Genomic DNA, 22,020 nt, shown 5'->3' on the forward strand with positions numbered 1-22,020 from the left:
ATGAAACTCAATGGCTGGGTTTGTCCATATTTTACCCAAAATTGGGTTAAAACAACCCAGCATTTTTTAGAGTGCATGTTTCTTTGAATGTTTGCATTAATATATTGCTCTGGGATGAAATACTTTTGAGAAGTTGATAGGTGGTGAAATGCTAAACTCCATCTAAAACCATAAACAGCATTTTGATAATTATGACAATTAATATGCATGTGGCTTTTTTGACCTAATATTAAGCCAAATTAATTTGTCACACAGCAGGGCCATGTAAAATGAGCTAATTAAGGCAAAATGTGATTAAAATGGCTAAACTGAAACCAAGTGAGCATTTTAAACACTTTCACTATTAATATCAGTTTGAACCCAAAATCTTGAATAGTCCATGGATATGCATCAACAAATCATAACTGCATTTTGTACATATAATGCCTATTTTGCACTGCTTTCATGTGTGCACCATATACAGTGACGTTTCATGGTTAGGCCTATTTAGCCTATTGTTAACCTTGTGGAAGCATGCAAAATAATGCTGTTTTAAAAGGTGACAATAGGAAAATTAGCGTTATTATATCAAATCAAAAATTAGCGTTATTATATTTGGACGTATTTAAGTTGATCACATGTCGAGTATGAGTGAACTGGCCTTGAGTTTCACCAGATGGCAGTGTCATACAACTACATGGGTAGACATTCAAAAAGTGTTTGTTTACTGATATATAGGCTAATTTATACATCACATGCCAACTGAAGAAGGCTATTTTTTTTTAAAACTAGTATTATTAGTTTAACTAAAGCTTTTGGTTATATTTTTTTTTAATCGAGTAGCCTAACATTTGGACCCATTCACATACTGGGACATTTTTCTGGATATTATGTCCATTTCTGACTCAACGACTGATGTTTACATCTTTCGGAGAAAGAGAATTACTCATACTCATCTAAAAATCACTTTTATTCCGTTCAATTTCTAATCTAGCAGGTTAGAATGTCGATTTGTCAGTTCAGTTCTCCAAGTGTAACGAAGGGTTAACACAACTTCATTACATCACCGGCTAAACACAATGAGAGCGGCCATCTTTTCCGACAGCAACAACTGTTACTTCAGCGAAGAAAGAGAATACATGTATATTCTGCCGGAATTATATTGTATTTTAGATGTGTCATTCAAGGGAACACGTATAATTTAGAAGCCAAGAAACGGTAAGTTCAATATTTATTCGGATGCTGCCGCACGTCTGATTGAATGACACTCCACAGTCTTTAATGTGTTACAAGTGACACTTTATATTAACGTTAAATACCTGTGCAAATTAATTTAGAATAATGAGTCATAAACTGAACTCTTATCTAACGGGACGACTGAAATGGATATTTTCACTGGCACAGAGTGTCATGACATTTTAGGAACTCTTTTGAGTACTTTAGGGAGTATTTATGAACATCGAGACATTAATAAAACTGACGTCAATTCACTATTCTATATTATTCTTTAAGTATCTATGCATTCTATAATGATCGAATTATATAGGCCGATGCGAATTCTTTTCTTTTTTTTCCCAGGTAAATTAGTATTAAAAAGTTTTATTCTCGTACATTAATTGTAAATTAAATTTCAAACAAAAACTTAATTTTCTATATCAGTAGTTGGGCATAGCTATTTAATTCATTTAATAGTTTATTAATGCCTGGTTATTATTGTCATTATTTTTTGTGGGATATCCACTCTATTTCACACTTTGGAAATTTGTCATTAATAATATTTATTTAACCAACCTTTACCAGAAAATCGGATATTGTCCAGTATGTGGTGTTGTCGGTTGTTTGTTTGTTAATCAGACTCCACAAATTAACTTAACACTTGATTTTTTTTTTTTTATGGATTGCAAGTGTACAACTGGTTTTATTATTTTAAGTTTAACATATTAAATTCAAGATCAACCTAACTAGGATACACCAACAAGTAGCTTTAGAGGCTGCAAGTTGAAATACCTTCTTAAAGCAACAGTGGCACATTTTCACTTTGTACAGCACAAGTGTCGAAAGATAATGCTAACAAAAACTGTGCAAGTCACATGCATCTGCTAAATGAATAATTAGTGTGCTTCACTTGAGCAGGTGTGAGGGTATTGAGTGCAGTTTGTGTTGCGTATTTGTTACCTTAAACACCAGCAACGGCCTTTATAGCTCATTAAAATGTTGTTAAATGTACACACACTCATGGGTGTGTCTGCAAGACAGCATTGTTGAGCGTTCCCATGCAGCGACCTTTAGCAGTGTGATTTGTGTGGAGGGAGGCACAGTGCTTGAAACACTCCCAATGTTAACAGCCACAGGCCTGAATAATTATTCTCAACTGCAGGTAGAAAATCCTTAATTAGGACGGCTTTATGCCTAAACATAACCTGGACCGTAAGCCACCTTTTCTTGGAAAACATTAACTATAAATCAATAAATTCAGTTCAATAGTTCATCCTTTTGACTCATAATGTCACTGGACACTTACAGTGTGTGTTATTCTGTTTCTGTCTATTTGCAGTCATTGTAGTCAAGGAGAACATAACAACCACCAAAAACTTCAGGAATCAGACTGTTATTATTGATATTTATTTAAGCTTCACATATTAATGGGCTTTGCTACAATGTGACAGACCAACAGAGTTGTCAAAAATAGCGAATGTGTGTTATGATTTAAGAATAATATTTGCAAGCAGCTCTTAAATGGCAGAGCCATTTGTTTTAATTGTTTATCTGTGCCAGTTGGCCTGCATAGCATCAAATGCCACCTTATTTTCACAGCTTCTTGGCTTATAGATCTTATGAAGCCCTGCAACTTTTCAGCTCTGCGCTCGTTGTGTTCTGTCTTCCGGTTTGTCAAATCTTCTACAGACGTTAGTTTTGACTTCTGCTTCAAACATTATAATGCTCAATATAACTTTTGTTAACTCTACAATAAGCAAATCCACCGCAAAACGGAAGTCCAAACATGGTGCGCTTGTTTCTATCATTGATGTATATAATATATAGACTACTATATAATCTACATAGCATTATATAATATCAGTAGCGGCTGTTTCATTGGGCCACTATATAAAGCTGTCCGCCATATTGGTACAGTCAAAGCCGGACCCCGGGGCGCAGTAAACCAGCGGACCCCTTTCAAACAGCGGTTCTACTGAAATATGAATGCAACATGGACCAAAGACATCTAAACAAACCAAAAACAGGACATGATGTCACAAGATGCTCATGCATACCTGTTTTTTTTTTTTTCTCATCATATGAAATACGTTGCCTATTACAGTTTGGTACATGTGTCAGAACCACTGTCTTTTAGCTTTTTGTGAGTTCTCAGCTGTTAAAAATACCATATACGCATACGTTTTATGCATATACAATATACCATATACAAATACCAATACGTTTTGGATGTTCGGTAAGTTCTGTCGCAAAATATAGTTCTTCATATAAGGTTCTTTGTTTTGTGTCTTAAGTTTGGTGAAGCCGCTGACCATGTGTATCAAGAGAGCCCGAACTACAAGTAGTCCAATGATCTCAGTCGTATTTTTCTCAAAATAGCCTACAGTATGTTTTCATATTATTCCCTAACCAAAATAGGTTTTCTCACCTAAATATAGCTTATGGACGTTGACTTGACAAATAAAGCATTCTTCATTGATGACAGGCTGAATCTTACCCACCGCAGGTGTCAGTTCACCACAGCATATTTCACATACATCTGTCATTCCTCAAGCAGCATGTGCTGAAAAGATGAATGGTGAGGACTGTTCCCAGTCTTTGAATCAATTTAAAGGAATTCTGACTTTGTCTTAAACAACGGCCCGTGTTTTGATGCTCTCTTCCATCCTCTGGTCCGTGTCCACACTCCTACAGTTAAGACAGGACCTTTAGACTCAAGCAGAACTTGAAAGCTGGAGCTCCTGGTATTTATAGTGACTGTAAGCATGGTGTGTCCCTGGTGGTCTGGACATTGTTTTCTTAGTCTGCTGCGTCGCCTGTTTGACTTAAAGCTTGTGGCCTCAACGTTGTTATCGTTATCTGTTATCATCGGGTAAATGTTATTTTGTGCGTTTGAACTGTAGTTTGGAAAGTTACAGTTCACAAACAAGAATGAGATCATTGCTTTTGTAGATAATGGTGTACCGTTTAAGCTAAACATCTTCCTGGCTTTTTTTAAGTTTGTATGTCAAACGAATGCCTGGAAAATGAGAATTGGGATAAGTGTTTTTTTTTTTTTTTTTTACTTACTCTGCTCACATGACACAATAACATTCCACTGAGATGTCATGTGATGTGACCTCACAGGCTTTGATGCTAATGAACCAGATTCATATCCATGCTCAAGTGTCCTCAGATCAAAAGACTTCAACATAATTATCAAGTCAGCGCTGCCAACCTAAAGTTAAGCCTCTCAAATGGTCGACGAACTCGCGTAGGATGCGCTGTGATAATATTGCGCAAAATGACTCGTTGGGTCGCGCCTGTTTTCTTCATATTTCTGTTCTCTCTAAGTATCTCCAATTGTATATTACATAATTGGACAGAATAGTTAGCGTGTTTGGTAAAAAAAATAAATAAATAAATGTGGAGCGACAGAAACATGCAAGTGTGGGGAAAAAATAATACAATAGGAAATGATATCATAAAAGTTCCCCTTAATGACTGTGTGTCAAGGTCAAGAAGTCTCTATAAATATCAGATAATTTGACCGAGTTAATGAAAGACTAGTTGTGACTTGCCAAAAACTGATGTAGTGAGTTTAAGTCATTACCTTTTAACAGTATACTTTAAAAAAATTAAATAAAATAGCATTTAAGACATACATTCGGTTGTATTCAGTAAAATATTTACGGTAATATATACTTTTTATACACCGTCACCGCATGACATTTTAGAGTAATCGAACTTAAGCTTTTGTTCAAATTGTATTAATGTTGGATACTCTTCTTTATTAGTCATTGCCCTAGCTGTCATTGTTCCCGTTGTTTTTGAGTAGGAACTTGCACTGATGTCTGGTGTTGATATGTATGTTTACCTGAAAAGAACACAATGAAAAGTGCTTACATCATCACTCTGACCATTGTTCGAAATGATCTAGTTCATGTCATTGTTTCCCACATTGTTGCTTGGTGAAAATGGGACACTATTATGAGTCAGACTGACAAACATCTGTTGTTCTGGAAAAGATGCGGAACGAAAACCTATTAAAACTCCAAATTACTGCACTTCTAACTTATTGGGTTGAATCATATTGTCAAAAAAAGTGAAGTATTCTGAGAAGTATGATCGTGTGGGAACGAGAGTCAGCTTCTGAAATGGATCAATCATCTATTAGCGTTACTTTTGAGTGAATCTGCATCTTTTGATGGATTGATTTTAAATTAAATGTGTAAAACATCCGTATATGCCGACTGGCTGAAAGCAGGCTATTTTGATTGCTGGTTTAGCGATCCCTCACCACTGACTCCCTCGGGAGTCCTGTGCTGGGCCAATGACATGAGGGGAAGTGGGAGGGGCAAAGGCCATGTGCAATGCGCTCAGGGACAGCCTCTTGGGAATAAGCTGGCTTTCTGGGAAAGTTAAAATGTGGGATAATTTTTGGGAACGGTAAAGGAATTTTCCCCCTCTCTTTTCTTTTCCTCACTCGAGCGGGTCTCACAGTGTTTTCTTTGTGCTGACTCCTGATGCCTGCGTTCTTCGCGCACACATGGAAAAGCGTTGGAGGGGTTTCTTTTTTTATTTCTGATGCTTATTTTGGCCGGTCTCACAGCTATATTTAGCAGCACAGCTGACCCCCTCCAGTTTACTGTGGATGAGTCATTCAGTGTTTGTGTGAGGAGAAGTTCTCATTGTGTAGTAATGTGGTAATGCGGCCATAATGTGTTCTGCCAAATGCCACTTGGATTTTGGTGTTTGGACTGTGCGGAACAACTGTTAACTATTTTAAATAAACAGAATTGAAAAACACACCTAGGATTTTTCCATTCAACATAACAAACTCAATGAATGTTTTATTAAGGCCATTACAATGCGTGATTGTTTTAATTAACATGCTAACATTTTACAATAATATATTAATAGACAGTAGTAATGTGAACTAACTATGAATGAGCACTATATTATACAGAATGTATTAACCTTTGTTAATGTTAACTTATAAAAATAAAAATTATTTATTTACAGTTCATCAATGTTAACGGATACCCTCCGACTGGGATTTATGCGTATGTCAACACTATCAATGCCTAAATAAATCTGCAGCACACGAGCTCTGTAAATTGTTTGTTCATTATTATTGTAATGTTTTTGTGTTTTGAGACCTGAGGTTATTTAACGCCGTCTCGTGTGCGTTCATGTGTTCTGCAGGGAGGGTGGGATCTCATGCTTTCAAAGCTAGCTTGCTTTTGCTAGCTTTTCCAAAATTGCCTTCCATACCTTTTTACTCCTGTTTTCTCACCTTAATTTAAATGAAAACACAGAGCACGTATTTACTTATTCATCTTAATGTTCGTTAACCGGTGTCAAATGTTAATAAACCGGTGGTCATGTATTTCAAACTTGTTTTATCCCTGAAAAATAAGAACTTCGCTGTGGTTATAGACCTTATGTAGCGGTTCGGTTTATATTTCCACAGCAAGGTAAGATCTTATAGATTTATGAATGAACCGCTAGTTTAAAAATCTTCTCTGTCACCTGTCTCTCTCATTTATGACATCAGTTTTAAACATTACATTGCTCATGATAACTTTTGTTAAAGGGATACTTCACCATTTTTTATATTAAACTATGTTATTCCCTTAACTAAGAGGAATTGATACATACCTGTCTCGTCTCAGTGCGATATAAACGATATAAATACCGTTCGTTTTCTCACACAAACCGCTCGTTTTGTGTCTTAGGCCATCAATGTGTGCTTACATTTCCGAGTCATTAAATCATGTTTAATTTGGACTTCTCTGTGCATGCTCTTTGAGGTGGACCCCATAGACCTCCATTATATGACTGACAGACAAGAACGGTTTGACCTAAAAATATCAAAATTGAAAATACTGTGAGTGTGGAAACAAAGACACCTGTACATCTCGGATGCTCTTGATGTAAGATAAAAAAACATACCAAAAAATAATTTCAAAGTGAATAAGTTCAAAATGTCTCACGCCAGAGCGATTCATATAGTTTAATATGAAAAAACGGTGGAGTATCCCTTTAACTCTACAATAAGTAAATCCACTTCACCACTATTCTTCGACACCAATTCCATATAAATGAAATAAAAAGAGCTACAGCATAAAAGTAAGTTCAAACACAACATTTTAAAGATGGCTGCATGCTTATTTCTCTGGTGCATATGGTCTATCGGGAACTTTATTGTAAAGAGTTAGCGTTGCCATTTTCCTTTTATGTATTTTCAATCCAAAGCGACTCCAAAGCATTGCATTTAAGCTTTACATTTTGGGTCCTGGTCACTGCCTGGGAATCGAACCCATGACCTTGGGATTGCTAATGCCATGCTCCACTATTTGAGCTAAAGAATCTACAGGCGCTACGGGATCAATCTCCCTCCATAGGGAGAGTCAAGTTGTTTACACTGAGTTCTCAGTCATGCACATCTTGACTTCCTTTTCTAGGTGGAGTGAACACAAAGAAGCCCCAGCACAGTGAACCATCCGTTGAGTTTACTAGCCGACAGTGGTACAGTGATGTCCCCATTTGGCCCGAGTTTCCACTTCAAAACTGAAAACATAATTCTGTTTGAGGTTTCAAAATTGTGCTGAACTAAAATGGATTCTCAATGTGTCACTGAGAGGGGCTTACCGCTGATCCCAAGCGAGAAAACAGCCGAAAGTCTTTAAACTCGGCTGAATAAGATTGAAAGCAGGGAATGTGAGCAGGCAGGAAAGCCAGCCAAGGCTTAGTCAAGTCATCAAGGCTTGTAAGTATAGAGGAGTTAAGACATTCATCAGCCTGTTGGTTTTAATTTTCTCAAGAAAACAAAATCACAGTCCTCATCGAGTCACTTTATCTGCTTTCCATAGAAATTGGGAACTCAACAAGCATATAGTCATCAAGTCCACACATTTAGGATTACAGCTGTAATGATTTCATCATAGAAATGGATGTTGAAGATGAAACTGGTGAATATTTCTACATTAACCTGAAGGGGCACCAGTAACCAGTCAGTCTTGGATAATATTGGTGTTTCCCTAGATTTTTAGGGATGTAGATTTTTGCCACATCATTTAATACAACAACAGTTTAAATTTCACATTGCAAATACAAAGACATAATGTTTTGTTTGTACGCTCAGACATTACACTTCTAATAGTGTGTGAAAAAAGATCAAATGCAAACCGAACTTCAGACGCGCTGTAGAGAGCAACGCGGCCGAACGTTTGTCTTGTTGTGCTTTAATGAATATTAATGCTCTGTTTGCGGAGGTTGTGTTTGAGGCTGGAGTACAGGCTCTCATAAGCTTGTTTTCCATATCTCTTCATGGCCTATTCTGTGGAGTGGCACACATCCATAAATATCTGTCATCCTATTGTTTAGCCATTAATCAGTGCACAAGCAGATTAGGGTTTCCACAGTAACTGCATTGATTAGATGCAAGCCACCCTTCGCTTTCCTTGCCCTCTTCTTCACATGCTGGTTTGCAGTCGGACAAAGTAGGACGGCTCTGCTTTCACCTTCGGAAAACTTCTAATGGAAAGGTTTACGAAGTTTGAACCAGTGTTTGTTCTGTTTCACTTAATGACAGGATATTTCTTTGTGTTTCAGAGGCACCATGACCTAGTGATCTTCATCGGGAGCACTGCAGCACAAAGCGTCCTTCTCCTTTGACAGGTACATCTCATCTTCGAGAGATTAGAGGAAAAGTTACTCTCGTAGAGTGGTCGTTGTATATGAGCAAGTAATTGTAAAACAGTTTATTAACTTTACTTGTGTACTGCTTTTCCATTGTCCATGTTGACAACAGTCTTATTTTAAGGGAAGTAAAATTGCTAATGCACATATTCACAGTGATTTATTTGAATATTTATCATTGCGATTTTATTTCAAAAGGTTTTTAATAATTTGAACTGGCAGGTTAATAGTTCAGGCATGAAACTCTAATGAATTATTGGTTGTTTTAATGACATGGCACCAGCCAATCAGAAGTAGTCCATCATGACATCGTGACTTTTGCGTAAACATACACGGCACTTTCAAGTCAAGTGGCGTGTTATCTATATGCATTTTGAGCTATCCACGTGTATGCGTGTATGTCTACGCCATTAAATGTTCGAGTGATTCCGCATGTATGTCTACGCCGTTAAATGTCCGAGGGAAACGAAGCAAAATGTAGATCTACATCTGGGGAGCGATATTTTTTTCCTAGGATGGTAGGGGAAGACTCATAAGTAGTATTAACCCCAGTGACGGGTAGGTTTAGGGATGGGGTTGGGGTATGTATTATACAGTAATGTAACGTTAAGTCAACGGCATTCATAAACACGCTGAAAAGCGATTATGCGTGTTGATAGCACGCCAAAAATGGAAATACGAATTGGCGTGTCATACATATGCCATTTCATGAGATCAGTCTAAGTAGTCATATATATCTTACCCTTGCGTAGCTCCAGTAGAGATGTGCTACGGGTTCTACCATTTCTTGCAGCAGCCTTTCCTTTGTTTTTGTTTTTATACTACGCTGAACAAATTATTGTATATGCTCAACAGCAGCGTAGCAGCATCTCGTCTGCCAAAATCAAGCCTATTATATTTCATGCCCCATGCCAATAAATACTGGTTGAAATGTATTCTCTCCGAGAGTTGCCATGACTGAAATACAATTGTGAATTAATTTAGGATTTTTTTTATTGTATCATTGCGTGATTGTTGCTTTGTATTCCACCCGTCCATCCATTTATCCATCCAACTCTCTATCCATCCACCCATTCATTTCTCATTCCGTCCCTTCATCCGTCCATTCATCCATCCATCTGTCAATCCCTCTGTCCCTTCATTCAGCCATCCATTCAGCCTTCCATCCCTCCGTTCAAGCCATCCATCCCTCTGTCTGCTCCTGAGTCCATCCATCCATCTATCCATCCCTTCTTTCAAGGCATCCATCCCAAATTTCTCCATCCATCCCTCTGTCTGTCCCTCCATACATCCATCATCCATCCATTATCCATCCCTCCGCCTGTCCCTTAGTCTATCCCTCCTTATCCATCCATCCCTTAGTCTATCCATCCATCCCTCTCTATGTCCCTCCATACATCTATCTATCCCTCATCTGTCCCTTAGTCTATCCCTCCTTACATCCTTCCGTCCATCCATTCATCCCTCCCTCCATCACCCATCCATCCATCCCTCCATTCATCCCTCCATCCATCCCTCCATTCATCCCTCCATCATCCATCCCTCAGTCTGTCCCTCTTTCCATCCATACATCCCTCCGTTTATCCCTCCATCATCCATCCCTCCGTCTGTCCCTCTTTCCATCCATACATCCCTCCGTTCAAGCCATCCATCCCTCTGTCTGTCCCTGAGTTCATCCATCCATTCCTCCTTTCAAGGCATCAATCCCTCCATCCAAATTTCATGCCATCCATCCCCCCGTCTGCCCCTGAGTCCATCCATTCATCCAATCCTACTTTCAAGGCATCAATCCCTCCATCCAAATTTCTCCATCCTTCCACCCATCCATCTATCCCTCCGTCTGTCCCTTAGTTTATCCCTCCTTACATCCATCCGTCCATCATCCATCCCTCCATCTATCCATCCATTCATCGCTCCATCATCTATCTCTCAGTCTGTCCCTCTTTCCATCCATACATCCCTCCGTTCAAGCCATCCATCTCTCCGTCTGTCCCTGAGTCCATCCATTCATCCATCTGTCAATCCCTCGATCTATTCCTCAGTCTGTCCATCCATCCATTAAAGTAACTATTTTAAAAGCACAGCTGTCTCATCATTGTATTCCCTCTGTCTGTCCCTCCATACATCCATCTATCCATCCCTCCATCCGTCCCTCTTTACATCCTTATGTCCATCCATTCATCCCTCCCTCCACCTATTATCCATCCCTTCACCTATTATCCATCCATTCATCCCTCCCTCCGTCATCCATTCATCCCTCAGTCTGTCCCTCTTTCCATCCATACATCCCTCCATTCAAGGGATCCATCCCTTCATCTGTCCCTGAGTTCATCCCTCCATTCCTCCATCCATTAATCCATCCATTCCTCTGTCCGTCCCTCAGTCTGCAAATCTCTCGATCCATTCCTCTCAACACATGATGACTACAGTGCCATCTGCTGATGAATAAAAACTATTAACAATGGTAAGATTTTAATTGACTGAGGTTATCATTCTTGCGTCATACGATTTTTTTATTTTATTTATGAAGAATATTTTAGAAAGACTGTTCTAGATCACTGTACAGTGGGTAGAGAATGTTATGAACTCTTGTGCCAGTCAATGTCAGCCTATAGTCACTATTTGTGACCGTTGTGAGACGAATGGCTTCAGAACAAAAGCATGTACCCGTAGGGATAGGCTTGTGCTTGTTCTCACCATCAGCCCTGCTGATCTGAAACCTCCAGAGAAAAGAGCACCCCCATGAGAAGGTGGTGGGTGTTTTTTTGGGACATCAGTTAAGCAAGATTCCGATCTCACAACAAAGCAACCATATTTTTTATTTCTCTAGTCCATCAATTGCTCACAGGCAATCCCTCTATCCTTCCACAGAAATAAAAAAAATGTATGTGAAGTTCTCCAGACACAGACTCGGGGTAGAATAAACAGATGCTGCGGTTTTGCCAAACTCCACTTTGTCTTCAGATTGGCATGGAGCAATGGATCATCCAAGAGCAGGATTTGTCTTTGACAAGAGCCTTTGCATAGTTTGATACGTATAGCTCTTCATCCCATTGGTCAGTCTGTCAACTCTAATGCTGCCACCTGTAGTTTTTTTACCCTTCTAGAAAGAGAAGTGTAAAAAAGTTTGTTTTTTGCTGTTTTGAATGTAGTAGACAAAGTGTAGATCTTTTGGAAAACTTTTTCATTAATTTTCAATGTTCCTTTAGGTTTACATAGTTCATATAAATATAAATGGGTCATTTCAGATAGAGGATCAGAGTGGGTTGAAACAATTATTATTTTTAACCCTCATTCTGCCCCTTTGTCTGAAACGTCCCATTGGGGCTGCTCCTTTAAGGCTTGTCGGTAAACGCCCACTGTTATGATTGGCTAACATTGTGTTTTAAAACATTTTCCACATAAAAACTTAATTTACAGACAAAGCATTATGAAAGCAATTACTTAGTTTGTGATTTAGCTTCTGTCAAATCTAATACTGTTGGCTGATTCATCTATCAACAAAAGTTTCTTTGTGAATTCTTCATTACACTGTGCCTCGTTTATAAAACAAAATGCTCCGAACAAACATAATCCTCTGACGAGATCCGGGACGCCATTAAAATAAACCATCCACTTGTTTTCAATGCTGGGATCCTTCTGACAGAGAAACAAACGAGCTGTTTAACCCTCAGGTGCTCTTCGTTTCGAAGTCACACTTGTTATCTTCCCGGTCAAAAGTGACCGGACACCTAAAAATGAAACTTTCTCCATCCCAGTACAACCAATGCAATTTATTTTTGTTCTATAATATTTATTCTTTGTAATTTAGTATTTTGAGACAATTTAATTGAATTTATTAATATTTATGCAATATTTATGGTTTATTTTTGCCATGGAAAAATATATATATATTTTTCCATATATATATATATATATATATATATTATTATTATTATTATTTTTTTTATATATTAATGCAGTATTTTAGTTTAATATAGAGTCTAGGCCTTCAGAAAAAAAAAATGTTTTTGAAGAAAATTAGCACCATCTGGTATAGGGTCTACACTACAGTATAGAGAAAAAGCGTAGAATCATGGTGTAACCACTAGATGGCATGTACAGCTCTCTATGGAGAGGCATGTGAATTCCCCAGCTGTTTATGAATACATTTTTGTTGTTGTTGTTGGTGGATTTGAATATATAGTTGAAACAATCTCAAAAACTATTTCTTATTAAAAAAAAATTAACAAAAATTCACAATTGTTTTTTCATTTTTTTACAATTTCCCATTAATTTCCTATGGGGGTCATTTTTGAGACCACTTAGCATGCTCAGATCATGAACTAAAATTTTTTTGTGTGTTCACATACATAATGCCATAAAAGTCACCAAGTTTCGTAACATCGCGATGAAGCTGTGATTTTTAAAAATTCAAAACATACTTTTTGTAATCAAAATGTATTGGTGTGTATGTGTATAAAAGTGTGTTTGTATGTGTGTGTGTGTGTGTGTGTGTTGGTGGGTGTGTCTGTTTTGCACATTAGATGTTGTAGAGTGTCACCCCTTTCCTGCGGTGTACTTTTTTTAGAATTGTGGCTGATTTGTACATTGTACATACAAAAATTCAGAGAATTTTTTTTTTTCAATTTCCCATTCATTTCCTATGGGTTTGTCATTTTTGACAGAAGAGCAAAAGTGTGACTCATTTTTTTACGACCACTTAAATTGCTTGAATCATGACCTCAATTTTTTTTTGTGTGTTCACATACCCAATGCCATAAAAGTCACCAAGTTTCGTAATTTTCTGAAGAAGCTGTGATTTTTTAAATTTCAAAACAGAAAATTTTTCGGTCAGAAATGACCGAAGAGCACCTGAGGGTTAAACCTTCATGAACCTTCATTTACGGTTTTATTCACTCTTCCATTTGGCCTGTTGTTGAAACATTCAAGTGCGTAGAGTGTCAGAAACCGAACACGCATCTGTATACTGTATTCATTGTGAATTCTATTTGATTTGACGCAACATGACGCTCACATCCAGTGTGGACAAATATAATCCGTTAAGTGTCTGAACGCCAGTGGGTGGGGCCTATGGTGCGATGATAACTATCCGTCGATGTCTTGCTCTGGAGACAGTCAATGCATATGCAAATGATTTTGCTCATGTGATGTCATAAATCCCACAATATACAAATGAGCTTAGTGAAATAAATGCTTTGTTTACATTGAGGAGGATGCTTTTAAACTTTGAAACTTGCACAATGTTAACTGATAAAAAAGGCCTCTTATATGTAAAAAGATCAAGGCAGATTTGATTTCTCATGCCATTACCCCTTCATATCATTTGACGTTATGCTCAAACATTCAAAAATATTTACCTAAAATATTATTGTATGATTTCATACCTGCCAACTTTTGAGTTTTGCTTGGCGTGAGATCTGTTGACGGGTGATCATTCGCTATAGATCGTGATCATTCGCTATAGATCACGGGAGAATTGTAACTAATTTGCGGTATAACTAGTGGATCACGAGTGGCCCAACAGATAGATCGATAGATAAACTCATCTTTCAGGCAGTTGACCAACCCATAGCTGTCAACAAACGGGAGATTTCCCGGGAACCATTCCCAAAATAAGTTTTTTTTTCTTTTTTTCTCACGATTCTTACTCACAAACTTTAAAAATAAAGCACTAATCAAAAAGTCTAAAGAGTTCAGAACTAGCCCACATATGTGTGAGAAAGAGCACTGTGTCATTAAAAAATACCATAGAGAATGTTTAAATACTAAGATCAGCTTACGAGGGAAACGGGGAGGCTGCTTCTGCTGGAGATGATTGGGAGAGCTCTCTGCACCTTGAGGTCTCTGCGCGCGCTGACATGGAGTAAAGCCTTGTTTATACTCGACGCATCTGCACGAGCGCGGTAAAAATGACGCGTTTAGCCCGGCAAGACCTCACTTCGAGCTGTGTGCAAAGCTTGTGTTACAGCGCGCGGAACCGCATCCGAGGACGATCGACTTCGAGCCGAATCTGTCCGAGCTTGTACGTCTCACACAGAGTGTAAAAATACGAGATATTTTACGGGAAATACTAACATGGGAAGACAGTAAAAGAGCTAAAATACGTGAGAAACCTGGAAAAACGGGAGGATTGACACTTCAGCGTGAGAAATCGGGGGTGTGGCGTGTGAGCATGTGAAACCAATCAAATGCGGGTGTCTCACGGCCAATGCGTGAGAGTTGGCAGCTATGTGATTTTCATTTTACCAAGCCAAGTGACGTGTGGAACCAAATGATGATAGAGCTTTACTCAGGGGGCCGCACACAAAAAGTATTCACGTCACTTGATAAATCCACCTTGATATAAGGTTGAGCCTCTGTGGTCACTTAGACTATTTTAACTATGTCTTTACTAACTTTTCTGGGCCAGTAGTTGCAATTACTGTACCTAGCAGCCTATGGAGGAGTGAGACATCTCTCAGATTTCATCTAAAATATCTTAATTTGTGTTCTGGAGATTGTGTTCATAATGAAGGTGAGTAATTACCAACAGAATTTTAATTTTTTGGTGAACTAACTAAAAAATCCAGTAGTTTAAAAACATTATAGAATATGGAATTGTAAACAGGTAAGCCTCAGTGCAAGTCAATATACATGCATTTAACTAGGGTAAGTGACTAGTAAGGGTAGGGTAAGTCTCTATCACTCTTTGCATAACTATGTACACTCACCTAAAGGATTATTTGGGACACCAGTTCAATTTCTCATTAATGCAATTATCTAATCAACCAATCACATGGCAGTTGCTTCAATGCATTTAGGGGTGTGGCCCTGGGCAAGACAATCTCCTGAACTCCAAACTGAATGTCAGAATGGGAAAGAAAGGTGATTTAAGAAATTTTGAGCATGGCATGTTTGTTGGTGCCAGAGGGGCACATGACAATGAGTTCACCGTCCTAAAATGGCCCCCACAATCACCAGATCTCAACCCTATAGTGTATTTCACAATCTGCTCAGTTACTGGGATTTTCACTACAACCATTTCTAGGGTTTACAAAGAATGGTGTGAAAAGGGAAAAACATCCAGTATGCAGTTCTGGCGGCAAAAGGGGGTCACAGTATTAGTATGGTGTTCCTTATAATCCTTTAGGTGAGTGTATATACAGGTATGTTGATCGTAAATTTGCAATGTGACATGTTTTGGAATCTTGCGTGTCTTGTACTTAATGGAGCCCTATAGTCTTTTTAAATGTTTCCATGTCTGAAGTGTGAAATATGGTAACATATATTTTCCAGTGCGGTACATTGCAAAATTACACCAAGCAAATATTACATACATCTTTGTCTAAAGTGGCCTTTCTATGTTCCAAGATGTAAAGCATCTGTAAGAATAACACATTAAACAGCTGGGCCAGATGTGCTGCCTGCATGTCCTCCCGTATAACTTGTCTCAGATTGGAGCCACATCAAGACTTATGCAACTTGCACTTTTAAACATCAGCCATAAGGATTTAAGAGCTTGTTTTAAAGGTTAACTGGGAGGACGGTCAAACGTATTTGATTAAATACATGGTAGTGGACAATCTTAAGGTTAGGCAGATTTTGCTTAAGCTGTTTAAAAGAAGCGTTCATTAAGTTTACCGTCACCAGTTTACAACAAAATGGATCTAAACAATGTTACATAAATGGATACACGAGCCTTGAGCTCCATTTCTGGCTCAGTTAAAGTGTATTAACAATCACATGCAAGTAAATTAGTTTTGCCACCACACCCCAACAACAACAACTTTAAGCTCCATTTGGGCTTTCTAATGTTTACAATAGCTGCAAAACACTTTTGTTTTTCTGACAGGCTGCAGTCCAAGATTCCCGCCAGTCGTCTATACCGCTGTGGTGAGACCCTTGCCTCTTCCCCCAAAGAGATATGGAGCCCCATGAGAGTCTGGGAGTGGAGGGCGACTCAGGCATGATGGGGGTGCTGGTGCCGAGCCCACGGAGCGAAGCGGTGACCCATGACCTGGAGGAACTGTCTCTCCAGTACACTCAGAGCCTTCCCCCCATCAAAGAGCGCAAGAACGGTGAGTAAGTCCATTTGGGCTGGCCCTTAGGCCATAACTCGGCTCCCAAGCTCCTATTTCCTCCTCATCCATTAAACTACCGCCCCGATTTGACACTGAGAAAATAGTGCCTGCCAGAAGGTTGAGAAATTTGTTTGCGGTAAGACATGGGGAATTACACAGGAATTGTATGTGAATGCCAACATGTAATCATGTCTTAAGTGCTGCCTTTAACTCTTTTCCAAAGTGTTCTTGGCTCATGGTTGGGTGGACGACTGGTAAACTAATGTGATAGATTTTGGTGTCAAATGTGATTGCCGAAAGTCTCCGATATAGAAGGTTCTTAGGCCTGCAGTCATGTTGTGGTTTTTGTTTGGCTGTAATTCAAAGGAACAGTTTATCATTAAAAAAATGGATATTATGTTCCAAAGCTGTATGACTTTCTTTTGTGGAAAAACAAAAGGTCGACTATAATTGCGGACTATGAATACATTTTTTAAGTTTTGGCTGATAGATGTTGTGATGCAGCGAAATCTCGGCAGCTGAAAAAAATTGAAAATATTTACTGGAATAGTTTTGTAAGGCTGAAAATGTGACATTTAAGTTGCCCTTCCGATAACCAGTTTCACTGTGTGACAAAGATCAAGCTAGACGTATGTAAAATTTATTCAGATGAAATATCATGAGGTGGCTTGTTGTTGAAGAACTTTACAATGACTGGTTTAATTCATCAACTGAGAATACAACACCCTAAACAGCACAAAGAGTACTCAACATTTTTAGAGTCAAATCATGTCAGTGACTAAATGATTTGTTTCTAAATCAGACTGATCCAATCCTGTCTTGATTATTATTGATTTGAAAACAGCGACCATGAAATTTTCGAAATATCTCTTTTTGTGCTTCAAGTAAGAATGTTAAATGGGTTTTGGTGGGTAAATGATGACAACTTTTTCTTTTTTGAGTCAACTGTCCCTTAAACTTGGCATTTCTAAAAAGAAAAATCTGGTCACTGCTGGTGTAATCATGTAATTGTATTTTCCTTCTGTCTGGCTCTCACAATCCTGGCCAAAGTTTCATTCTAGAAATGTTTTACTGGTATGAACCCTAATAAGAAGGCACTAGGGCTGATCCAATGGGCAGGCAGGCTGTGAACCTTGTTGAACTTGACTCTGTCCGACCATAGAAAGAGTTCATGTCCCATTCCCTATGGACATCCTTGCCCTTGAGAATGCCAGTGTGTCCTCGGGGCTGCTTGTTAATTTACTGCACAAGGGAGGAAAAACAGAGACCCCACCTGGCATGTGTGTCTTTCTAATCCCACGACATGATGACTTTCTTCTTTACATTCTGTGTATATCACCAGTTTCCTCTGACTTTTTGCACTGATTCACCCAGACACTTCAACATGACCTTGGAATCTTGTATGCTGCAATTCTTGCTAATATTTTGCCGAAATACCATTCCAAATTCAGTTAGTGTTCAGTCAATTCCTAAAGGATTATTAGGAACACCATACTAATACTGTGTTTGATCCCTTTTCGCCTTCGTCTGACTCAACCATCTGAATATCTCAACAGAAATCGAGACTCATCAGACCAGGCAACATTTTTCCAGTCTTCAACTGTCCAATTTTGGTGACATTTTGCAAATTGTAGCCTCTTTTTCCTATTTTAGTGATGAGTGGTACCCGGTGGGGTCTTCTGCTGTTGTAGCCCATCCGCCTCAAGGTTGTGTGTGTTGTGGCTTCACAAATGCTTTACTGCATACCTCGGTTGTAACGAGTGGTTATTTCAGTCAAAGTTGCTCTTCTATTAGCTTGAATCAGTCGGCCCATTCTCCTCTGACTTCTAGCATCAACAAGGCATTTTTGCCCACAGGACTGCCGCATACTGGATGTTTTTCCCTTTTCACACCATTCTTTGTAAACCCTAGAAATGGTTGTGTGTGAAAATCCCAGTAATTGAGCAGATTGTGAAATACTCAGACCGGCCCGTCTGGCACCAACAACCATGCCACGCTCAAAATTGCTTAAATCGCCTTTCTTTCCCATTTTGACATTCAGTTTGGAGTTCAGGAGATTGTCTTGACCAGGAACACAACCCTAAATGCATTGAAGCAACTGCCATGTGATTGGTTGATTAGATAATTGCATTAATGAGAAATTGAACATGTGTTCCTAATAATCCTTTAGGCGAGTGTATATGCTCATCAGCTGAGCACTTTTAGATCTATAAAACTTAAAAGAAATCTGAACTATGGCTGTCAATAGAGTAAAATAACGGTTTAACCTAGTGATTTGTGACCATCTTTAGACAGCAGAATGAAACTTCAAATTCGGTCATGTTTACTTCTTTTTTGCACTTGGTTATATATATTTGTCTTGTGTGTCCTGAATTTTTGCTTTTGGTTGCGACTAAGATGTTTTAATTCAGCGCATCACTAGATTAAAAACTAGATGGATAATGCAAAGATGTAAGCAAATCTTCAAGAGAGGATGAAAAAAATAAAAATAAAAATCAACCACAGTTCTGAATATTGGGGTGATCCACCACCTCAATGCATGTGGTTGATTAATATACTTAATGAGAACATAATGTGCAACAGACCACCTCGTAACATTCAGCACAAAATGATAAACTTTAAGAGACTCATTATAAATCCTAACAAGGCACAATTTCTGCATTTTATCAGCTTGGAGATACTAACTTATGAGTTTGAGTGAATTTGCTTTATCAGAAGAACTGCAGCAATAAATACTTTTTTAAAGGAACCCTCTTGTTTTTTTTCTCTCATAATTGATTCCTGCTATATTATGAGCTCAGAGAGTTTGTTACACTGGACTAAATCAACATGATCTGTTCCTGCTCAGGCTGGAGGACAGACTGTACCCATCCTTCCTCTTTTCTACCCACCCTTCTAGAAACTAAGCGTCACCGCTGTTCACAAATTCCCCTACTGACACTTATGTCAATGTTCCCACAAGCTTTCGTTTGACCTACACATTATAATCATATTAAAATATGAGTCTTGGCATTGAGACATTAAAAATGGACTGTTCACTAATCTTCGGTTGGATCCAATTGTCCAATGAGTAGACACACACACTAAAATATACAATATTTATAGCTAAACCTTAGAGTTAGTGTCATGATGTCAACAGAGCAAACATCGGTTTGTTTTTTGCAGATGGCAGTTTAAAAAATAATCCAACTTTTAAAAATGTATCTTAAGACAAGTGTCGTTTCCCTTCAATTTGCTGGGGGGGGGGGGGGGTGTTAGTAAGAATGCATGTTGTTTTTTAGTAAGAATGCATCCTAAGTAAACACCTAAGAAAAATCCTCAAAACCAGCTTAATTATTTAAGGCTTTTTTGAGACCAATTAATCATTAAGGGAAATAGTTTTGCACATCCCTAGTGGGTTCCCTCTCCACCGGACCCAATGAGTAGACTAAACCATACAGCACCTTAGTGGGCCCGAGACAACGCGCTTCCTATTGGCTTCCCCTGGGACGTTCCTGTTTTCCATTGCGTTTAATCACTTTGGCTGATTCAGATAGGCTTTGTTTAAATATTTTCTTTCCTTCTCTACAATATTAATCTCCAGCAGCTATGAAAGAAACATCACTCGATGTAGATAAGAAATGTAATGGCATTTTTTTTCTGGGAAACCCCTTGAGACACAATAGTGCTTCATTAGAATGGCGGATTGCTGAAGTACAAAGAAATACAGAGACATCCCTGCGGGGCTGTTTTCAATGGGAAAAAAAAAGGTACACATTTTATTTTTGTCACGGCTAAAACTGAAGTAGCATATAAAAGAAGTATGGGAAGTTGCGGTTTTTCATGCAAATGTTTGCATGAAGTTCCTCTTAATTGTCTAAGATGAAGTTATTTACCCAGTGATCAGTGCTGTTGAGGGTTAACAGCTACAGCTCTTTAGTCCCGCCTCTCCTCTCAGTCACTGACGCAGCCTGGAGCTGAACCGCACTCGCTGAGAACCACACACCCACAAACACTCACTCAGGCAGTCTCGAGACAGAGCCGGTGAAGGAACTTGTCGGAACGGTCTGGAATCAAACTCCACGCTGGGGAATTTCCTGCCAGATCTCGCCATTTTGCCTCGCTCCTCATTTCCCACAGCAATCCATGGGACTCCAGACACGAACACTGTCCGATCCGTCTCTCAGCTCCATGGCCTGCCTTGAAGTGGAGACCTTGAATGTCTGCAGGGGTAAATGCAAAATATTTAGAATTAAAAAAAAAAAAAATACAAAATTCCAACGTGGATTAATGAGAGCATGAATTAAAATGGGGAAAGTTGATGCTAAACATGAGTGAGGGACACTGGGAAACCAGAGTTTAGCACACGGCAGCTGGTAATTATTACCGAAACACATGTTCTGAATTGGATACAAATGTTATTGTACAAATAATTGACCAAAGTTTTTATTGTTAGGTTGAACATGAAAGTAATGATGAGGCTTGTTGTTGTTGTTGTTCTAATGCTGTCTGATGTTGGTTGTATTATGTTTTTGGATTAACAGGTTTTCATTCAAACTCACACCTAAACATTACCTCACCATTCAGTTAATCATTTAGCTGGCTTATCGTTCCTCTTCGGAAAATGTATCTGCTTTTAGTGCCTTATGGGAGTAACACCTCTTTACAGTTTTTTTTAACAATAAGACTTTCATGTGCGTGAGGATATCTTTGCAGCCTTCACTATTATTAATATATGGCTTCAGTTGTGAGAGTTTAAAGTGAGTTATCAGTTGTTGGGAATGGTGCCCATCGATGAACCGTAAACCAAATGGTGTATTCATTTATCAGATCCCAAACCTGAGCCAACATGCAGTCTCTGCTGTCCTCCAAAGCTCTCCATGTACGCATGAAGATACAGTCATCTGTCGAGCTGCTGAAATATTCTTTCTAACGGTAATGTCAACACAGCCCAGGTCAATGTCAGAGTGTTTCTTAAACAACTTCAGTTTAGTCAACATTAACAGCCTCGTTAGCCATAACACAGCCTGTTCGTGTAATTTACGACGGTAGCGTCTGGTTATGTTAAGGTGGGGTCGTGTTAGCGAAATTTTACTGG

The 22,020-nt window shown here is 38.7% G+C and overlaps 1 protein-coding gene across 4 annotated transcripts in view; it reads left to right on the plus strand.

Moving 5' to 3' along the window:
- The first annotated feature begins 1,033 nt into the window (after positions 1 to 1,033).
- Positions 1,034 to 22,020, plus strand: part of mrtfbb (myocardin related transcription factor Bb) — a 47,066-nt gene continuing 26,079 nt past the window's right edge. For 2 of the 4 annotated variants that reach the window (XM_089128759.1, XM_039686301.2), the window contains exons 1-3: positions 1,034 to 1,197; positions 8,794 to 8,859; positions 16,715 to 16,940. In XM_089128759.1, coding sequence (XP_088984885.1) covers positions 16,875 to 16,940 — 66 coding nt within the window. In that variant the 5' untranslated portion in view covers positions 1,034 to 1,197; positions 8,794 to 8,859; positions 16,715 to 16,874. Of the gene's footprint in view, positions 1,198 to 8,793; positions 8,860 to 16,714; positions 16,941 to 20,894; positions 21,154 to 22,020 lie in introns of those variants that run through there. The other 2 variants (XM_039686302.2, XM_039686303.2) reach the window with 1 other exon arrangement.

Source organism: Pimephales promelas, chromosome 3 (assembly GCF_988280905.1).
Source record: "Pimephales promelas chromosome 3, fPimPro1.hap1.1, whole genome shotgun sequence".
Classification (NCBI taxonomy): domain Eukaryota; kingdom Metazoa; phylum Chordata; class Actinopteri; order Cypriniformes; family Leuciscidae; genus Pimephales; species Pimephales promelas.